This window comes from Hemitrygon akajei, chromosome 15, assembly GCF_048418815.1.
Source record: "Hemitrygon akajei chromosome 15, sHemAka1.3, whole genome shotgun sequence".
NCBI lineage: Eukaryota > Metazoa > Chordata > Chondrichthyes > Myliobatiformes > Dasyatidae > Hemitrygon > Hemitrygon akajei.
Genome location: NC_133138.1, coordinates 72,890,502 through 72,906,304, shown reverse-complemented (window position 1 = coordinate 72,906,304; position 15,803 = coordinate 72,890,502). Strand labels below are relative to the sequence as shown.

The 15,803-nt window shown below is 46.7% G+C and overlaps 1 protein-coding gene across 1 annotated transcript in view; it reads right to left on the bottom strand.

Annotated features, from left to right (window-relative positions):
* Positions 1-15,803, bottom strand: part of rab24 (RAB24, member RAS oncogene family) — a 55,937-nt gene that overhangs the window by 29,403 nt on the left and 10,731 nt on the right. Inside the window, exon 2 of the mRNA XM_073067753.1 lies at positions 13,004-13,220. Coding sequence (XP_072923854.1) covers positions 13,004-13,120 — 117 coding nt within the window. The 5' untranslated portion in view covers positions 13,121-13,220. The remainder of the gene's footprint in view (positions 1-13,003; positions 13,221-15,803) is intronic.

Sequence of the window (15,803 nt, the reverse complement as noted above, 5' to 3'; positions counted from 1 at the left end):
GTGATCGTGGAGGACTCTGGAGGAGTTACAAGCTTCAGTGGCTGAAATGGCACATACAACAACTGTTGCCTAGCAGCCTCACTAGTTACAGCTTTATGGATGAGTGGCAAAGAGAAAGCCAATGCTAATTTTTTAAAAAAATCTCATGAAATCTCAGCTAGAGTTTGCCAGAGGCATGTGGAAGACTCTGAAGTCAGCTGGAAGAAGGTTCTGTGGTCTGATGAAACCAAGATTGAGCTTTTTGGCCATCAGACTAAACGTATCATCAAAAACACACCAACCCTACTGTGAAGCACGATGGTGGCTGCATCATGCTGTGGGGATGCTTCACTGCAGCAGGCCGTGGAAGGCTTATGAAGGTAGAGGGTAAGATAAATGCAGCAAAACACAGGAAAATCCTGGAGGAAAACCAGATGCAGTCTGCAAGAGGACTGAGATTTGTTTTCTAGCAAGACAATGACCCCAAGCATACAGCCAAAGATTCACAGGAATGGATTAAAAACAACAAAGTTAATGTCCTGGATTGGCCAAGTCAGAGTCCATACCTCAATCAAATTGAGAATTTGTGGCTAGACTTGAAAAGTGCTGTTCACTCATAATGCCCATGCAATCTGACAGGGCTTAAGCAGTTTTGTAAAGAAGAAAGGGGAAAAATTGCAGTGTCCAGATGTGCACAGACTGAAGGCTGTAACTGCTCCCAAAGGTGCATCTCCTAAAGACTGCTTGAAGCCCACGAGTAATTATGCAATCAATTATTTTGGTTTCAATAATTTAGACCAATTTATAGAAATCTGTTTTCACTTTGACAAGAAAGAATCCTTGTCAAAAATGCCAAAGCTGGGGAAAATACTTCTTATAGGCACAGTATCTATCCTGCACCTACTGAATTGCCTCCAGAAACTCCGGCCTCTGCTGCTCTCCCGTCATACCTGCTCGTATCCTTTTCCAATCATCTTCGGCCAGCTCCTCCATCATGCCTCTGTAAATGCCCTTACTCAACTGTAATACTAATACAAGGGACTTTAGCTTCTCCCTTAAATTGCAGGGCTCTTGAATTCACCACTCTTCGTTTCAATGTGGCATCCATGTTACCTGAAGTTAAATTTTAATCACTTTCTAAACTTTTTGTCTTGTTCTTTATTCAAAGTTCAAAGTAAATTTATTATCAAAAAAAATTTGACACCATATACAGCCCTGAGATTCATTTTCTTGCAGGCATACTCAATAAATCCAATAACCATAATAGAATCAGTGTGAGATGGCACCAAATGAGCGTACAACCAGTGTGGAAAAGACAATGAACTGTGCAAACCCAAAATAAAAGATCAATCAACAATAGTAATCTTCCGGTTTAAGATGGCACTGGTAAATCACAGCAATGACTTGCTGGCAGCAAAATCAACTATTGATTATTTATTAATCACACTTTTCTCAAATATGATAACTGCTGTCAATAGCCTGTGACTTCCCTTTCGGAGTTGAGCTTTTCAACAATACAACCTGGTATTCTCTGTGGTGTGAACTGAAGTCTTGAAGGTGCGGGACGGTTGGGGCATGGTGTGTACAGGCTGACCTGAAACAGGCCAGAAAACAGGGAACAAACCGATGTTTAGCTGCTGGAGTGGACTTGGAGGTGATTGGAAGTGGCAGAATCAAGGCCAGGTGGGACAGAGTTAAGGCAGCGGAACCTGGATCTGGGTCCAAGAGAGAAGAACAAACCAAAGTTTGACTGATTTAAGCTCCAGGCTGAATTGGAAAGGTCCGGTACCTGCAGAATTGAGACGCAGGCCCTGAGCCTGGCAATGCATCAAATCATCAGGGCCCAGGTCCAAGAGACAGGAATGACCCATTGTTTGGCCGATTTTTAAGAGCTGGGCCAGATTTAAAAGGTCAGGGTGTCAGGGCTGGAGGTGACGGACAGGCCAGTGTTCAGTTTGCTACTCTGCAAGGTTTACTCATCTCTACGCTGAACTGAGACTGTGGCCTGCAACTAATGGGCTCCTTGATCAGCAGTGACTGGCTTCATGCCTGTGGACTCACTTTCACAAACTGCAGTTCTGAATGTTATTTGCTTATCTTTATTGTTTGCACGATTTACTTTTTGTTCCAACACATGGATGTCTAACAGCTTTTTAAAAATGGTTTCTATTGGGTTGCGTTGTTTTGTAGCTGCCTGCAATGAATCTCAGGGTTTTATACGGTATACATATTTTGATGTACTTTGAACTTTTTAAATAAATAAGCAATAAATATCAAGAACATGAGATGAGAAAGTCCTTGAAAGGGAATCCATAGCTTGTGGGAACAGTTCAGTGTTGGGGCAAGTGAAGCTGAATGAAGTTATCCCCTTTCATTCAAGAGCCTGATGGTTGAAGGGTAATAACTGTTCCTGAACCTGGTGGTGAGAGTCCTTGGGTTCCTGTACCTTCTTCCTAATGATAGCAGCAGAAGACGGCATGACCAGGGTGGTGGGGATCCCTAATAATGGATGCTACTTTCCTGCAATAACATTCCGTGTAGATGTGCTCAATGGTGCAGACTTGAGTAACTTCTCCTGTGCTCATTTTCCCTTTTACTTTATCCATACTTTTCCAAGCTGTGAAATATCCCCCACCCCCCCAAAACCTATTATATAGTTTAAAACCCTATGCACAGTTATGTAATTTGTCAGGTCCCCAGTCCCTGGTTCAAGTGCTTCTTTCCTAATACAGATGCCAATGTCCTACAAATTTAAAGCAACTTCTCCACACTAATCTTTGAGTCACACATTTAACTTTCTGATCTTATTAACCCTGTGCCAATTTGTACAAGGCACACTTAACAATCCAGAAACGATTACCATTTCAGTTCTGCATTTTTATTTACTCTCAAGTTGCTCAAATTCCCTCAGCAGAACTTCCTTCCTTGTTCTTCCTACATGGTTGATACCCACATGAACCATATCAAATGGATCTTTTCCTTCCCACTCTGAACAGTACAGCAGGCAAACAGGCCTTTTAGCCTACAACACTGAGCCAAACTAAACACCAAACTAATCTCTTCTGCCAATACATGATCCATATTTCCATCCATTTTCTGCACATTCATGTGTCTATCTAAGAGCTTTTTAAATGCCTCTATCGTATTTATCTCCATAGCCAACCCTGGCAGTGCATTATAGCCACCCATCACTCTACAGAACTAAAATTTGTCTTGGCCACTAGTATTAAACAGTTCAACACTAGGGAAAAAAAGATACCAGCTCTCTACATTATGCCTCTTATAATTTGATTAGATTAGACCTATAAGTCACATTTACATCCAAACATGCAGTGAAATGCATTGTTTGCGTTAACAACCACAGTGTGAGACAATACTGGGGGCAGCCCGTAAGTCTTTCCATGTTCCAGTCCAACACAGTGTTCAGCGGAATAATAAGCAGCATATAAGACACACCAACAGCAAAACAAACCCTTTCCTAACTTACACACCCCAATCAGGGTTCACCGGCCCTCAACGGGTACGCTAACCACGGTCTTTGAACTTGGGGATCGTAAGCTGTTGTATTCACTCACCTGTAACTACTGTTAAGATTCTGAGCATGGAGATAGACTAAAGCTGGAACACAGAGTGAACTTTCACAGCCAAAATCAACAGTGCAACCACAGCAAAACTACTTAAAGGTCACAAAGAACATTTGAGACATTTTCAGGAACAATGACTAATCAGAGAAGATCAGCCTGGTATTGGTTGACAACCAACCAACCAACAGGCATTGGTTGCTTACAGTTCACCAGAACACCCCTCTCTTGAAAATAATTCCCTGTAGGATTTGAGAAAAGGGTAGACTTGGTTTGGAACAACTGGCTTGCACTGGTAATCAGTCAATCTTCATGGTTGCAGGCAGTCATGTTGACGTTGTGATGTTGTTTGGGGCTGCACTGGCTTTGGTGAGTGGTTCAGTCAGAGTAAATCAAACCATTCTAAGAGGTCCAGCTGTTTGAAGATCTGGACGACGAACTGACTGTGCCTTCAGGAGTACATGGGTGCAACTGGTTGATGTGGCAATGCCAGGGTTGCCACCAGAATATGTGATAAAGTCATAGGCACCCTGTCTGACAAGGTTTAGGCAGTGGTAGTGAACAATGAACAGAGATGACTGCTCTCCAAAAGTACTTGTTAGCTGTCAGACAGTTTCATCAAACAATAGGTCAAGGACATTCTTAGACAGGATGGAGTTGACATGCTCATGTTCAACATTACCCGATTTTTGGAGCAAGTTGTATGCCTTCCATTAGTCAACTTTACTGGTGATCTGAATCCGGAAGGTATCTTCATAACGCTTGCATCAGGATTCATAACTCTGGAAGTTGGTAATTGGAAGCAACGACTAACTCACATGAGTTCTGTTTGGGTTTTTAAACACATGTTGTTGAACTCACTGACAACCTGCTGGCCAAGATTTCAGCTAACTTCAGTTGGGCTGCCTCAAATTGAACTTGCTGCTATTCTAGAATTGCGAGTAAAACTGCCATGCTGATTAAATACAACACCTCATTGCCAATTGTGTTAGCTCACCGACAACTACTGATGAGACCCTGAGCCTGGAGATAGAATAAAGCCGGTCTGGGGAATAAACCATAATTCAGCACACCACGCAGCCAAAATCCCTAACCTAACCTGTATATCCACAACAAAACCATTCTTATAAACCTAAAAAAAAACAACTTTGTGAGCTTTGACCTTGATGGACAAGGCAGCTTGGTGCCAACTTGACCAGAAATGAGGGGTGTCGTTTATAAAACTTTTTCCCCTCTCAGCCTCCGCCCTTCCAGGGGAAAAAAAACCCCAGTTTGTCCAACCTCTCCTTATAGTATATGCCTTCTAATCCAAGCAGTATCCTCGTAAACCTCTTCAGATCCTCTCAAACGCCTCTACATCCTTCCGATAATGGGCACCCAGAAATAAATATAATCCTCCAGATGCAGTCTAGCTCAGAGCTTTATAAAGCTGCAACATAATTTCCCGAATCTTGAACTCAATGCCTCGCTGAAGGCCAAACACCTCTCTGACCACGCCTTGGTCTTTTCCAGCTACTTTTAAGGAGCTGTGGAAATGAACCTCAAGACCTCACAGTACAGCAAAGCTCTTAAGGGTTCTGGCATTAACTGTGTATTTTCTCTATACATCTAACTTCCCAAACTGCAATCCCTCGCACCTGCCCCTCTACCATTTCTCCTCCCTCAACTGTAACTGATAAATATCGCACTGTGGCGACCCACTTCCTAGCGCACTTGAACCGGCTCACAAATAGCCAGCACGCCGGCACAAAGGCCAGTCCCAAAAGGGCACCAGGTCTGCTTCACCAACAAAGGGAAAATCCGCGCGCGGGACAGGACTGTGAATACGTGCCCCCTACAGCATCCACGCCCGGGGAGGGCGGGATCAGGGAAGCTTTAAAGCGAGGCCGCGAAGTTCAAATAAAATCTTTCTTTTAACTGCAGTTTACCAACTCCGTGTCGTTATTTCAGCACTGCGTGTAGCACACCGCTACAGCACTGTATTCTTTGACAATCTTTTAAACTATCTACCATGCCACCAATCCTTGTATCATCTCTAAACTAATGAACTCTACTCACACAAGTTTTCACCCAAATCGTTCATTTTCTTTACTAAAAATTAAATACAAGCCTTTATGACCACCACCCTCTAAAGGGAAGCTAATTCTGAATCCAAGTGACCAATTCACTATGGATCCCATGCATCTCAGATACAGGCCCAGAATTACAATTGGTCTAAATCTGCTGTATGACCCAATGTAGGCCATTTTCAGCTAAAAAGAAAAGTGCTGTAGCGGTGTGCTACAAGCAGCGCTAAAATAACGACACGCAATTAAAGATGATTTTATTCGAACTTCACAGCCTTGCTTTAAAGCCTCCCTCATCCCTCCCTCCCCGGGCGGAGATGCTCTAAGGGATACGTACTCACAAACCCCCGCAGGCTTTTTCCCTTTGTTGCGGACCTGGCCTTTGTGCCTGCACGCTGGCTATTTGTGAGCCGGTTTGAGTGCGCTAGGAAGTGGGTCGCCACATAACACCCCCCCCCCCCCCCCCCAGAACCGGCGATACACCCCCCAATGTCCACAGTCTGGGCCGGACCCTGTTTGGGAGGTCGGCCTCTGCGCCACGGTGCCAGAAACTCGACCGGTTGCGTCACGTCCACATTGGCCGGCTTGAGTCGGTCCACCGTGAAAACCTCCTCTCTCCCCTCAACGTCCAGCACGAACGTGGACCCGTTGTTCCTGAGCACCGTGAATGGCCCCTCGTAGGGCCGTTGCAGCGGTGGCCGATGCCCGCCCCGTCGTACAAACACAAACATACAGTTCTGCAGGTCTTTGGGTATGCAGGTCGGGTTCTGCCCATTCTGCGAAGTGGGTATGGAGGCCAGGTTACCGAGCCGCTCGCGTAGTCTGCCCAGGACTGCTGTGGGTTCTTCCTCTCGCCCCCTTGGGGCTGGTATGAACTCCCCAGGGACGACCAGGGGTGCGCCGTACACCAACTCGGCCGACGAGGCGTGCAGATCGTCTTTGGGCGCCATGCGGATGCCGAGTAGGACCCAGGGAAGCTCGTCCGCCCAGTTAGCTCCTCGCAGGCGGGCCATGAGAGCCGACTTTAGGTGACGGTGGAAACGCTCCACTAGTCCGTTTGACTGTGGGTGGTAGGCAGTGGTGTGGTGCAGCTGTGTCTCCAAAAGGCTGGCCATAGCTGACCACAGGCTGGAGGTGAACTGGGCGCCTCTGTCTGAGGTAATGTGGGCCGGTACACCAAAGCGGGACACCCGGGTGGCGATCAGTGCCCAGGCGCAAGATTCGGAGGTGGTGTCCATGAGCGGGATTGTCTCTGGCCATCTTGTGAACCGGTCCACGATAGTCAGGAGGCGCCGCGCTCCGCGCGACACTGGCAGGGGGCCCACGATATCCACATGAATGTGGTCGAAACGCCGGTGGGTGGGGTGGAACTGCTGTGGCAGAGCTTTGGTCTGTCGCTGCACCTTGGCCGTCTGGCAGTGCATGCACGTTCTGGCCCATTCACTGACCTGCTTGCGGAGTCCGTGCCAAACGAACCGGTTGGCTACCAGCCGGACAGTTGTCCTGATGGAGGGGTGCGCTAAGTTATGAATGGAGTCGAAAACACGGCGCTGCCAGCTTGCCGGAACGATGGGACGGGGCTGGCCGGTGGCAACGTCACAGAGTAGGGTCCTCTCACCTGGGCCTACGGGGAGGTCCTGGAGCTGCAAGCCGGAGACTGCGGTTCTGTAACTCGGGATCTCCTCGTCTGTCTGCTGCGCCTCTGCCAGCGCCTCAAAGTCTACCCCTTGGGAAAGGGCATGAATGTTAGGGCGAGAGAGCGCATCCGCCACGATATGGTCCTTACCCGAGACGTGCCGGACATCCGTCGTGAATTCAGAGATGTAGGACAGATGGCGCTGCTGGCGGGACGACCAGGGATCGGACACCTTCATGAACGTAAAGTTAAGTGGCTTGTGGTCCATGAACGCGGTGAAGGGCCTACCTTCTAAGAAGTACCTGAAATGCCGGATTGCCAGGTATAGCACCAACAGTTCCCGGTCGAAAGCACTGTATTTGAGCTCGGGTGGCCGCAGGTGTATGCTGAAAAACGCCAGGGGTTGCCAGCGCCCCTCGATGAGTTGTTCCAGTACCCCACCGACTGCCGTGTTAGATGCATCCACTGTGAGGGTGGTAGGGACGTCCATTCTGGGGTGCACTAGCATCGCGGCATTCGCCAAGGCTTCCTTCATTTGAATGAAAGTGGCGGCGGACTCCTCATCCCAGGTAATGTCCTTGCCCAGACCCGACAGCAGGGCGAACAGGGGGCGCATGATTCGGGCAGCTGAAGGGAGGAAGCGGTGGTAGAAATTGACCATACCTACGAACTCCTGAAGGCCTTTGATCGTGGTGGGTCGGGGAAAATGGCAGACCGCATCTACCTTAGCGGGCAGAGGGGTTGCCCCGTCTTTAGTAATCCTGTGGCCCAGGAAGTCAATGGTGTCGAGCCCGAACTGGCATTTGGCCGGGTTGATTGTTAGACCGTATTCACTCAGTCGGGCGTAGAGTTGACGGAGGTGGGACAGATGCTCCTGACGACTGCTGCTGGCTATGAGGATGTCGTCCAAATAGATGAATGCGAAGTCCAGGTCACGTCCCACCACATCCATTAACCGCTGGAACGTCTGTGCGGCATTCTTCAGGCCGAACGGCATGCGGAGGAACTCGAAAAGGCTGAACGGGGTGATGAGAGCCGTTTTGGGGACGTCGTCCGGATGCATCGGGATTTGATGGTATCCTCGTACGAGGTCTACCTTGGAGAAGATCTGTGCACTGTGCAGGTTTGCTGCAAAGTCCTGAATGTGCGGCACAGGGTAGCGGTCCAGTGTGGTAGCCTCGTTCAGCCTGCGGTAGTCGCCGCACGGTCTCCAGCCTCCTGTCGCTTTGGGCACCATGTGCAGGGGGGAGGCCCATGGGCTGTCGGACCGCTGGATGATCCCCAATTCCTCCATCCTCTTGAACTCCTCCTTCGCCAGTCGGAGCTTGTCCGGGGGAAGCCTTCGAGCACGGGCGTGGAGGGGTGGTCCCTGGGCCGGGATGTGGTGCTGTATGCCGTGGCGGGGCATGGCTGCCGTGAACTGCGGTGCCAGAACCGATGGGAAATCCGCCAGGACTCTGGTGAAGTCATTGTCGGACAGCGTGATGGAGCCGAGGTGTGGGGCTGGCAACTGGGCTTCTCCCAGGGAGAACGTCTGAAAGGTCTCGGCGTGGACCAGCCTCTGCCTCGGCAGGTCGACCAGCAGGATGTAAGCCCACAAAAAATCCGCGCCCAGAAGCGGTTGGGCTACGGCGGCCAGTGTGAAGTCCCACGTGAACCGGCTGGAGCCGAACTGTAGCTGCACCATACGGGTGCCGTAGGTCCTTACCGTGCTGCCGTTCATGGCCCTCAGGGGGGGACCCGGTGCCCTGTTGCAGGTGTCGTAACTCGTCGGAGGTAAGACGCAGATCTCGGCACCAGTGTCGACCAAAAAAACGGCGTCCCGACCTCTGGTCCCACACATACAGGAGGCTATCCCGAAGGCCAGCCGCCGTAGCCATCAGCGGCAGCTGGCCCTGGCGTTTCCCGGGAACTGGCAGGGCGGGTGACAACGGCGGGCTTCTGCGCCCCACCGCTGGTGGTAGAAACACCATTGTTCGTTGGGCTCCCCACCCCTGCCTCTGGGGCTAGCGGGCTCTGCGGCCGGGCCTGGACTGGTTTGCTGCTGGGAGCGTGGCCTGTTGATCTGTGCGATGGACGCCCTGCTCACCTTCTTGGCGTTCCACAGCAAGTCCGCCCGGGTTGCCACCTTCCGGGGGTCGCTGAAATCCGCGTCGGACAGCAGCAGGCGTGTGACCTTGGGCAGCTGCTCCAGGAATGCCTGCTCAAACATGAGGCAGGGTGTGTGTCCGCCGGCCAAAGACAACATCTCATTCATTAAAGCCGATGGAGATCTGTCTCCCAAGCCATCCAGGTGCAGTAAGCGGGCAGCCCGCTCACGCCGTGAGAGTCCGAAAGTCCTTAGGAGCAAGGCTTTGAATTCCGTGTACTTGCCGTCCGTCGGGGGAGACTGTACGAACTCTGCAACCTGGGCCGCTGTGTCCTGGTCGAGGAAGCTCACCACGTAGTAGTAACGGGTGTCCTCTGAGGTTATCTGCCGAACGTGGAATTGGGCTTCTGCTTGCTGGAACCATAGGTGAGGTCGCAGTGTCCAGAAGCTTGGCAGTTTCAACGAAACCGCATGAACAGATGTGGCGTCGGTCATCTCCGGTCCAAAAATCATTTGGACCGTCGGGGTCACCAATTGTAGCGGTGTGCTACACGCAGCGCTAAAATAACGACACAGAGTCGGTAAACTGCAATTAAAGATGATTTTATTCGAACTTCACAGCCTTGCTTTAAAGCCTCCCTCATCCCGCCCTCCCCGGGCGCGGATGCTCTAAGGGATACGTACTCACAAACCCCCGCAGGCTTTGTCCCTTTGTTGTGGACCTGGCCTTTGTGCCTGCGCGCTGGCTATTTGTGAGGCGGTTCAAGTGCGCTAGGAAGTGGGTCGCCACAGTACTATAAGAACTTTGGGCAATTTGAGTCATAGAGAGATACAGCATTAAAAGCTACCAAGGCCATGCCAACCAGCAACCATTTATCCTACACAGGAGTAAGGTAGATGAACTAGTAGCACAGTTGCAGATTGGCAGGTATGATAGTCTAGGCATTACTGAAAATATTATAGCTAGGAGCTTATTGTCCAAGGATACATACTGTATTTAAAGGGAGGCAGAGGAGATGGTGTTGCTCTGTTGGTTTGAAAAAAAAGAAATCAAATCATTAGAAAGAGGTGACATAGGGTCAGAAGGTGTTGAATCATTGTGAATAGAGCTAAGGAACTGCAAGGGTAATGTTCCACAGGAGTCTGTGTTGGGGCCAATTCTTTTTATGTTTTATGTCAATGATTTGGATAAAGGAATTGATGACTCTGTTCCAAAGTTTGCAGATGATACAAAAATAGGCGGGGGGAGAGAGTTTTGAGGAAGTGGAGAAACTACAGAAGGAATTAGACAGATTAGGAGAATGGAAAATTGATTGCAGCACTTTGCTACACATCAACTATTGAAAATAATTCTTCAAAAAAAATTGAAAATTATAATGGCCCACAATTAGCTGCAGGACTACACTTGACACTGGCACAGAAAGAAAGTTAATGCCAGCTCTGTAAGGCCTAGCTAGACCAAGTTGTTCGAGCAGATTCTCCATTTATACTATTAGGCATAGTCAACTGATTAGGGACAGTCAACACAGCTTTGTGCATGGTAGATCATGATGAAACAATCTTATAGTTTTTTGAGGTTAGCAGAAAAGCTAATGAAGGAAAGACAGTGGGTGTTGACTACATGGATTTCAGCAACTCCTTTGACAAGGTTCCGCATTTGAGGTTGTCAAGAGGCTCAGTCACTTAGCATTCAGGAAGAGGTTGTACATTTGATTAGCCACTGGCTTTGCGGGAAAAGCCGGAGAGCGGTAAGCAAATGGTTACCTCTCTGATTGGAGGTCTGTGACAAATGGTGTGTCACAGAGATCGGTGCTGGGTCTGTCGCTGTTTGTCATCTATATTAATGATCTACATGATATTGTGGCAAACTGGATCAGCAAATTTGTGGATGAAACCAAGATTGTGGGTGTAGTGGACAGAGAGGAAGGCTTTCTAAGCTTGCAGCGGGATCTGGACCAGCTAGAAAAATGGTCTAAAAAAGACAGATGAAATTTAAAGCAAACTAGTGTGAGACATTGCACTTTGGGAGGATAAACCAAGGTAGGACTTATACATTGAAGAGTAGGGCACTGAGGAGCACAGCAGAATAGAGAGATCTGGGAATACAGGTCCATAATTACTTGAAAGTGGCGTTGACAGATAGATGGGGTCATAAAGAGAGCTTCTGATACATTGGCCTTCATAAATCAAAGTAATGAGGACAGGAGTTGAAATAGTATGTTATTTTGAAATTGTGTAGAATATTGCTGAGGCCTAATTTGCAGTACTCTGTACATTTCTGGTCACCTACCTTCAGAAGATATCAAGATTGAAAAAGTGCAGAGAAAATTTACAAGGATGTTGCTGGGACTTGAGAACCAGGGTTACAGAAATGGTTGAATAGTTTACGATTTCATTCCTTGAAGCATAGAGACTTGACACAATTATACAAAATTACGAGGGGTGTAGACAGGGTCAATGGAAGAAGGCTTTTTCCTTTTTGCCTTTGGGTGAGACTAAAACTAGAGGACATGGGTTAAGGGTGAAAGGTGAAATATTTAAGAGGAACATGAAGAGTAACTTCACTCAGAGGATGGCGAGTGTGTGGAACGAGATGCCAGCAGAAGAAGTGGATGTGGGTTCAGTGGTACATTTAAGAGAAGCTTGAGTAAGTACATGGATGGAGGGGTATGGAGGTCTATGTTCCAGGTGTATGACAATGTAAACAGGTACAATAATAGTTCAATGTTGTCTAGATTGGCTGAAGGTCCCATTGCTGTGCTGTAGTGCTCTATGATTCTACTAGTGGGGAACTATTGCAACATCACAGCCCATTGCTTTTCTCACATCACAAATTAAAACTACCAACCAAAGTTAACCACATTGTTTGGATTTCCATGTTTGTACAGTATTTGATATTGTAGCCAACACACTATTTGAATGAAGGAGTAAACACAGTCTCAATAACTTTACTGCAGCTTGTCTGCAAAGAAACATGCCCACTGTGAAATGCTACATGTATTACTTAAACAAGTTACTCATTGAAGAAGCGAAAACAGTTGATGTGATTAAAAGCATATGGCTTTTCTTAGTTTATGACTATTTTTCCATCTATTCCTTCTGCTTTAAGATTATAGTAGTTACAAAATCAGACTATCACATATGAGTAACAAACCCTTCTCTGAAATGGCAGAATTTATCACCAGTAATCCACAGCATACATAGTTACAGGAATATTAAAGCCACAAAGGAAATTTGGTTGTTTTAACTAGAGCAATAAAACATTTGAATTCTCTGAATATTGTAAGAGGGAAAATTATGCAAATCTACTAAGCTAATATAAAGTGTTTTCAATATGAAAAGTATTCCTTACTGAAATGTCTATATGGGATTGTAATTCTAAAAATTCACAAATCCCATTATAGCAGATATTTTATAAATGTTTATAAAAGTAGACAAGAGGCTTTGCATTTTGCATACATTTTCAAATAGTCATTCCATTACTTAGTTATTTAATTTCTCTATTTAACGGTACATGCTAATCAGCTACACACTGGGTATTTATACAGTCTCAATAACCAAATACTGTACTACAAACAAGATCAATCAAATAATGTATGCTCATTTCCTATTGAAAAAGCCTTAAACACCATTGAGTTAAAATTGTACTCACATTCTGATATGGGCCATTGAGAAAACGATTGTGAACGTATCTCTCCACCAGACTAGTCTTTCCTACAAACTCCTTTCCCAGCATTACCACCTTCACATCAACCCTCTGTCCACTCATTCTGTGGTTCCTGCTGCCTGCAAGGCGTGTAGATGCAATTGTAGAACCTTATTTTCACCATTCACAACAACAATGTTGTTGTCAACAGGAATGGCTTCACCTGAAGAGAAAGAAATAGAACAGTTAAATTAGAAGCATCTTTCTGAGCATATGAAGCAATGTGATAAGCAATTAATTCCCAAGTCCCCACATGTACAACATCACACTCCAGCTTTACCTCTGACATCTTTCTAATGCTAATTCTGCTTGGCAAGTACAAAATCATGAAATCTTTTAGAAAGAAAGGAAGTATCAACAGTTCTTGATTTTAACCACATCACTTCAAAATCAGTTCCCTCTTTCTGCCAACCAAGTTACCAGAGCAAAAGAAGAAGGTTTAATAAGAAAATGTTTGTTCACTTGGGGAGGGTTTAAACTAGATTTGCAGGGGGGTGAGAATCGAGGTGAAGAGGCAAAGGATGGGGAGGCTGGAGCACAAGTAGAAACAGTTTGTAGGGAGTTTGCGAGGAAGGATTGGCAGAGCAAAGATGGACTCAGCCTGGTGGTTTGAGATACGTCTGTTTAAATGCAAGGAGTATCATAAACAAGGTGGATCAACACGTGGAACTGTGACGTTGTGGGCATTACAGAGACTTGGATGTCTCAGCAGCAGGAATGGCTGCTGAATGTGCCAGACTTTAGATGTTTCACAAAGAACAGAGAGGGAGGCAAAAGCAGTGCGGGTGTGGCATTGCTAATTAGGAATAGTGTCACAGCAGCAGAAAAGGAGGAAGTCATGGAGGGCTGTTCTACTGAGTCAGTGTGGGTGGAAGTCAGAAACAGGAAAGGGACAATAACTTTACTGTGTGTATTCTTTTTATAGACCCCCCAACAGTAACAGGGATATCGAGGAGCAGATAGGGAGGCATATTCTGGAATGGTGCAATAGTAATAAGGTTGTTGTGATGTTAACTTTCCTAATATTGATTGGCATTTCCCTAGCGCAAGGGGTTTAGATGGGGTGGAGTTTGTTAGGTGTGTTCAGGAAGGTTTCCTGTATAGATAAGCCAACTAGAGGAGAGGCTGTACTTGATCTGGTATTGGGAAATGAACTAGTCAGGTGTCAGATCTCTTGGTGGGAGAACATATTGGAGGTAGTGACAACAGCTCTATCTAATTTGGGAAAACATTTAATTGGAGTACGGTGAAATATGATGCTATTAAGCAGGAACTTGGAAGCAGATGTCCTCAGGGAAACGCACGACAGAAATGTGGCAAATGTTCAGGGAATATTTGCACGGAGTTCTGCACAGGTATGTTCTACTGACACAGGGAAAGGATGGTAGGGTTAAAAAGAACCATGGGTACAAAGTACGGTCGGCCCTCCTTATCCGCGAGGGATTGGCTCCGGGACCCCTCGCGGATACCAAAATTCGCGGATGCTCAAGTCCCTTATTCAACCTGTCTCTATGGGGTGGACCTTAGGACCCAGCGGAACCCAAGACCTTATTTAACCTGTCTCAGTGCGGTGGACATTAGGAACCAGCGGCAGAGATCTGAATCCGCAGTGATTCTGTTCACGAAAATAAGCACGATAACCATTGAAAATAAAGAGGAAATAATAAAGCGATCGGAAAGAGGTGAAACGCCATCGGTCATTGGAAGAGCATTAGGCTGTAGTCGGTCAACGATCGGAACAATTTTAAAGGATAAAGTAAGAAAGGCTGTGCCCCGATGAAAGCTACAATTATTATTAAACAACGCAGTGGTTTAATTATTGGGTTTTGATCCTCCACATCAACCCGGCACGGTGGAGAGCGCACTAGGGAGCGATCTGTCCTGAGTCCCGAGAATTTCCGTTCCCAAGCCCAGCGCTGAAACATATGTTCTTCAGTGTTTTATATGCATAGAAAGGTAAAATATATACTATATACAAAATGCAAATGTTTGACTAACTGACGCTAAATAATACTGGATGTGCCTGTTCCGACTTACTTAGTAAGAAAACTTCCGGTTTTTAAAAAATCCCGATCCACGATAACCCACGCACATCCTCCCGTATACTTTAAATCATCTCTAGGTTACTTATAATACCTAATACAATGTAACTGCTATGTAAAATAGTTGTTATACTGCATTGTTTAGGGAATAATTACAAGAAAAAAGTCTGTACATGCTCGAACAACAAGTGCTGGAAGGGCACTTCCGGGTTTTCCCAATTCGCGGTTGGTTGAATTCGTGCATGTGGAATTCACGGATAAGGAGGGCCGACTGTATGTAGGATGTCCAGTTAAGAAGAAAAGCTTACGAAAGGTTCAAGAAACTAGGTACTGTTAGAGCTCTAGAAAATTATAAGGCTGCTAAGAAGGAGCTTAAGAAGAACAGCCCTTAGCTCAGCAGTGGAGTTATCAGGGCACCGTCGTGACGGTGTTTCTTAACTCAGCAGTGGAGTTATCAGGGCACCGTCGTGACGGTGTTTCCGTCGCAAGCTATTCTTGTTTTTACCAGGCCAAGTTGCTAGCTCGACGCTCAACCCGACTTGGATTCGTACTCGGGAACCTTTGCTCCAGAGTCCGGCACTGATATTATTGTGCCACCAAGTGGCGCCTAGTTGGGTGGTTATAGTTACTATTCTATATATTTATTGAGTATGCCCAGAAGAAAATGAATCTCAGAGGTATATACGGAGACATATGTAATTTGA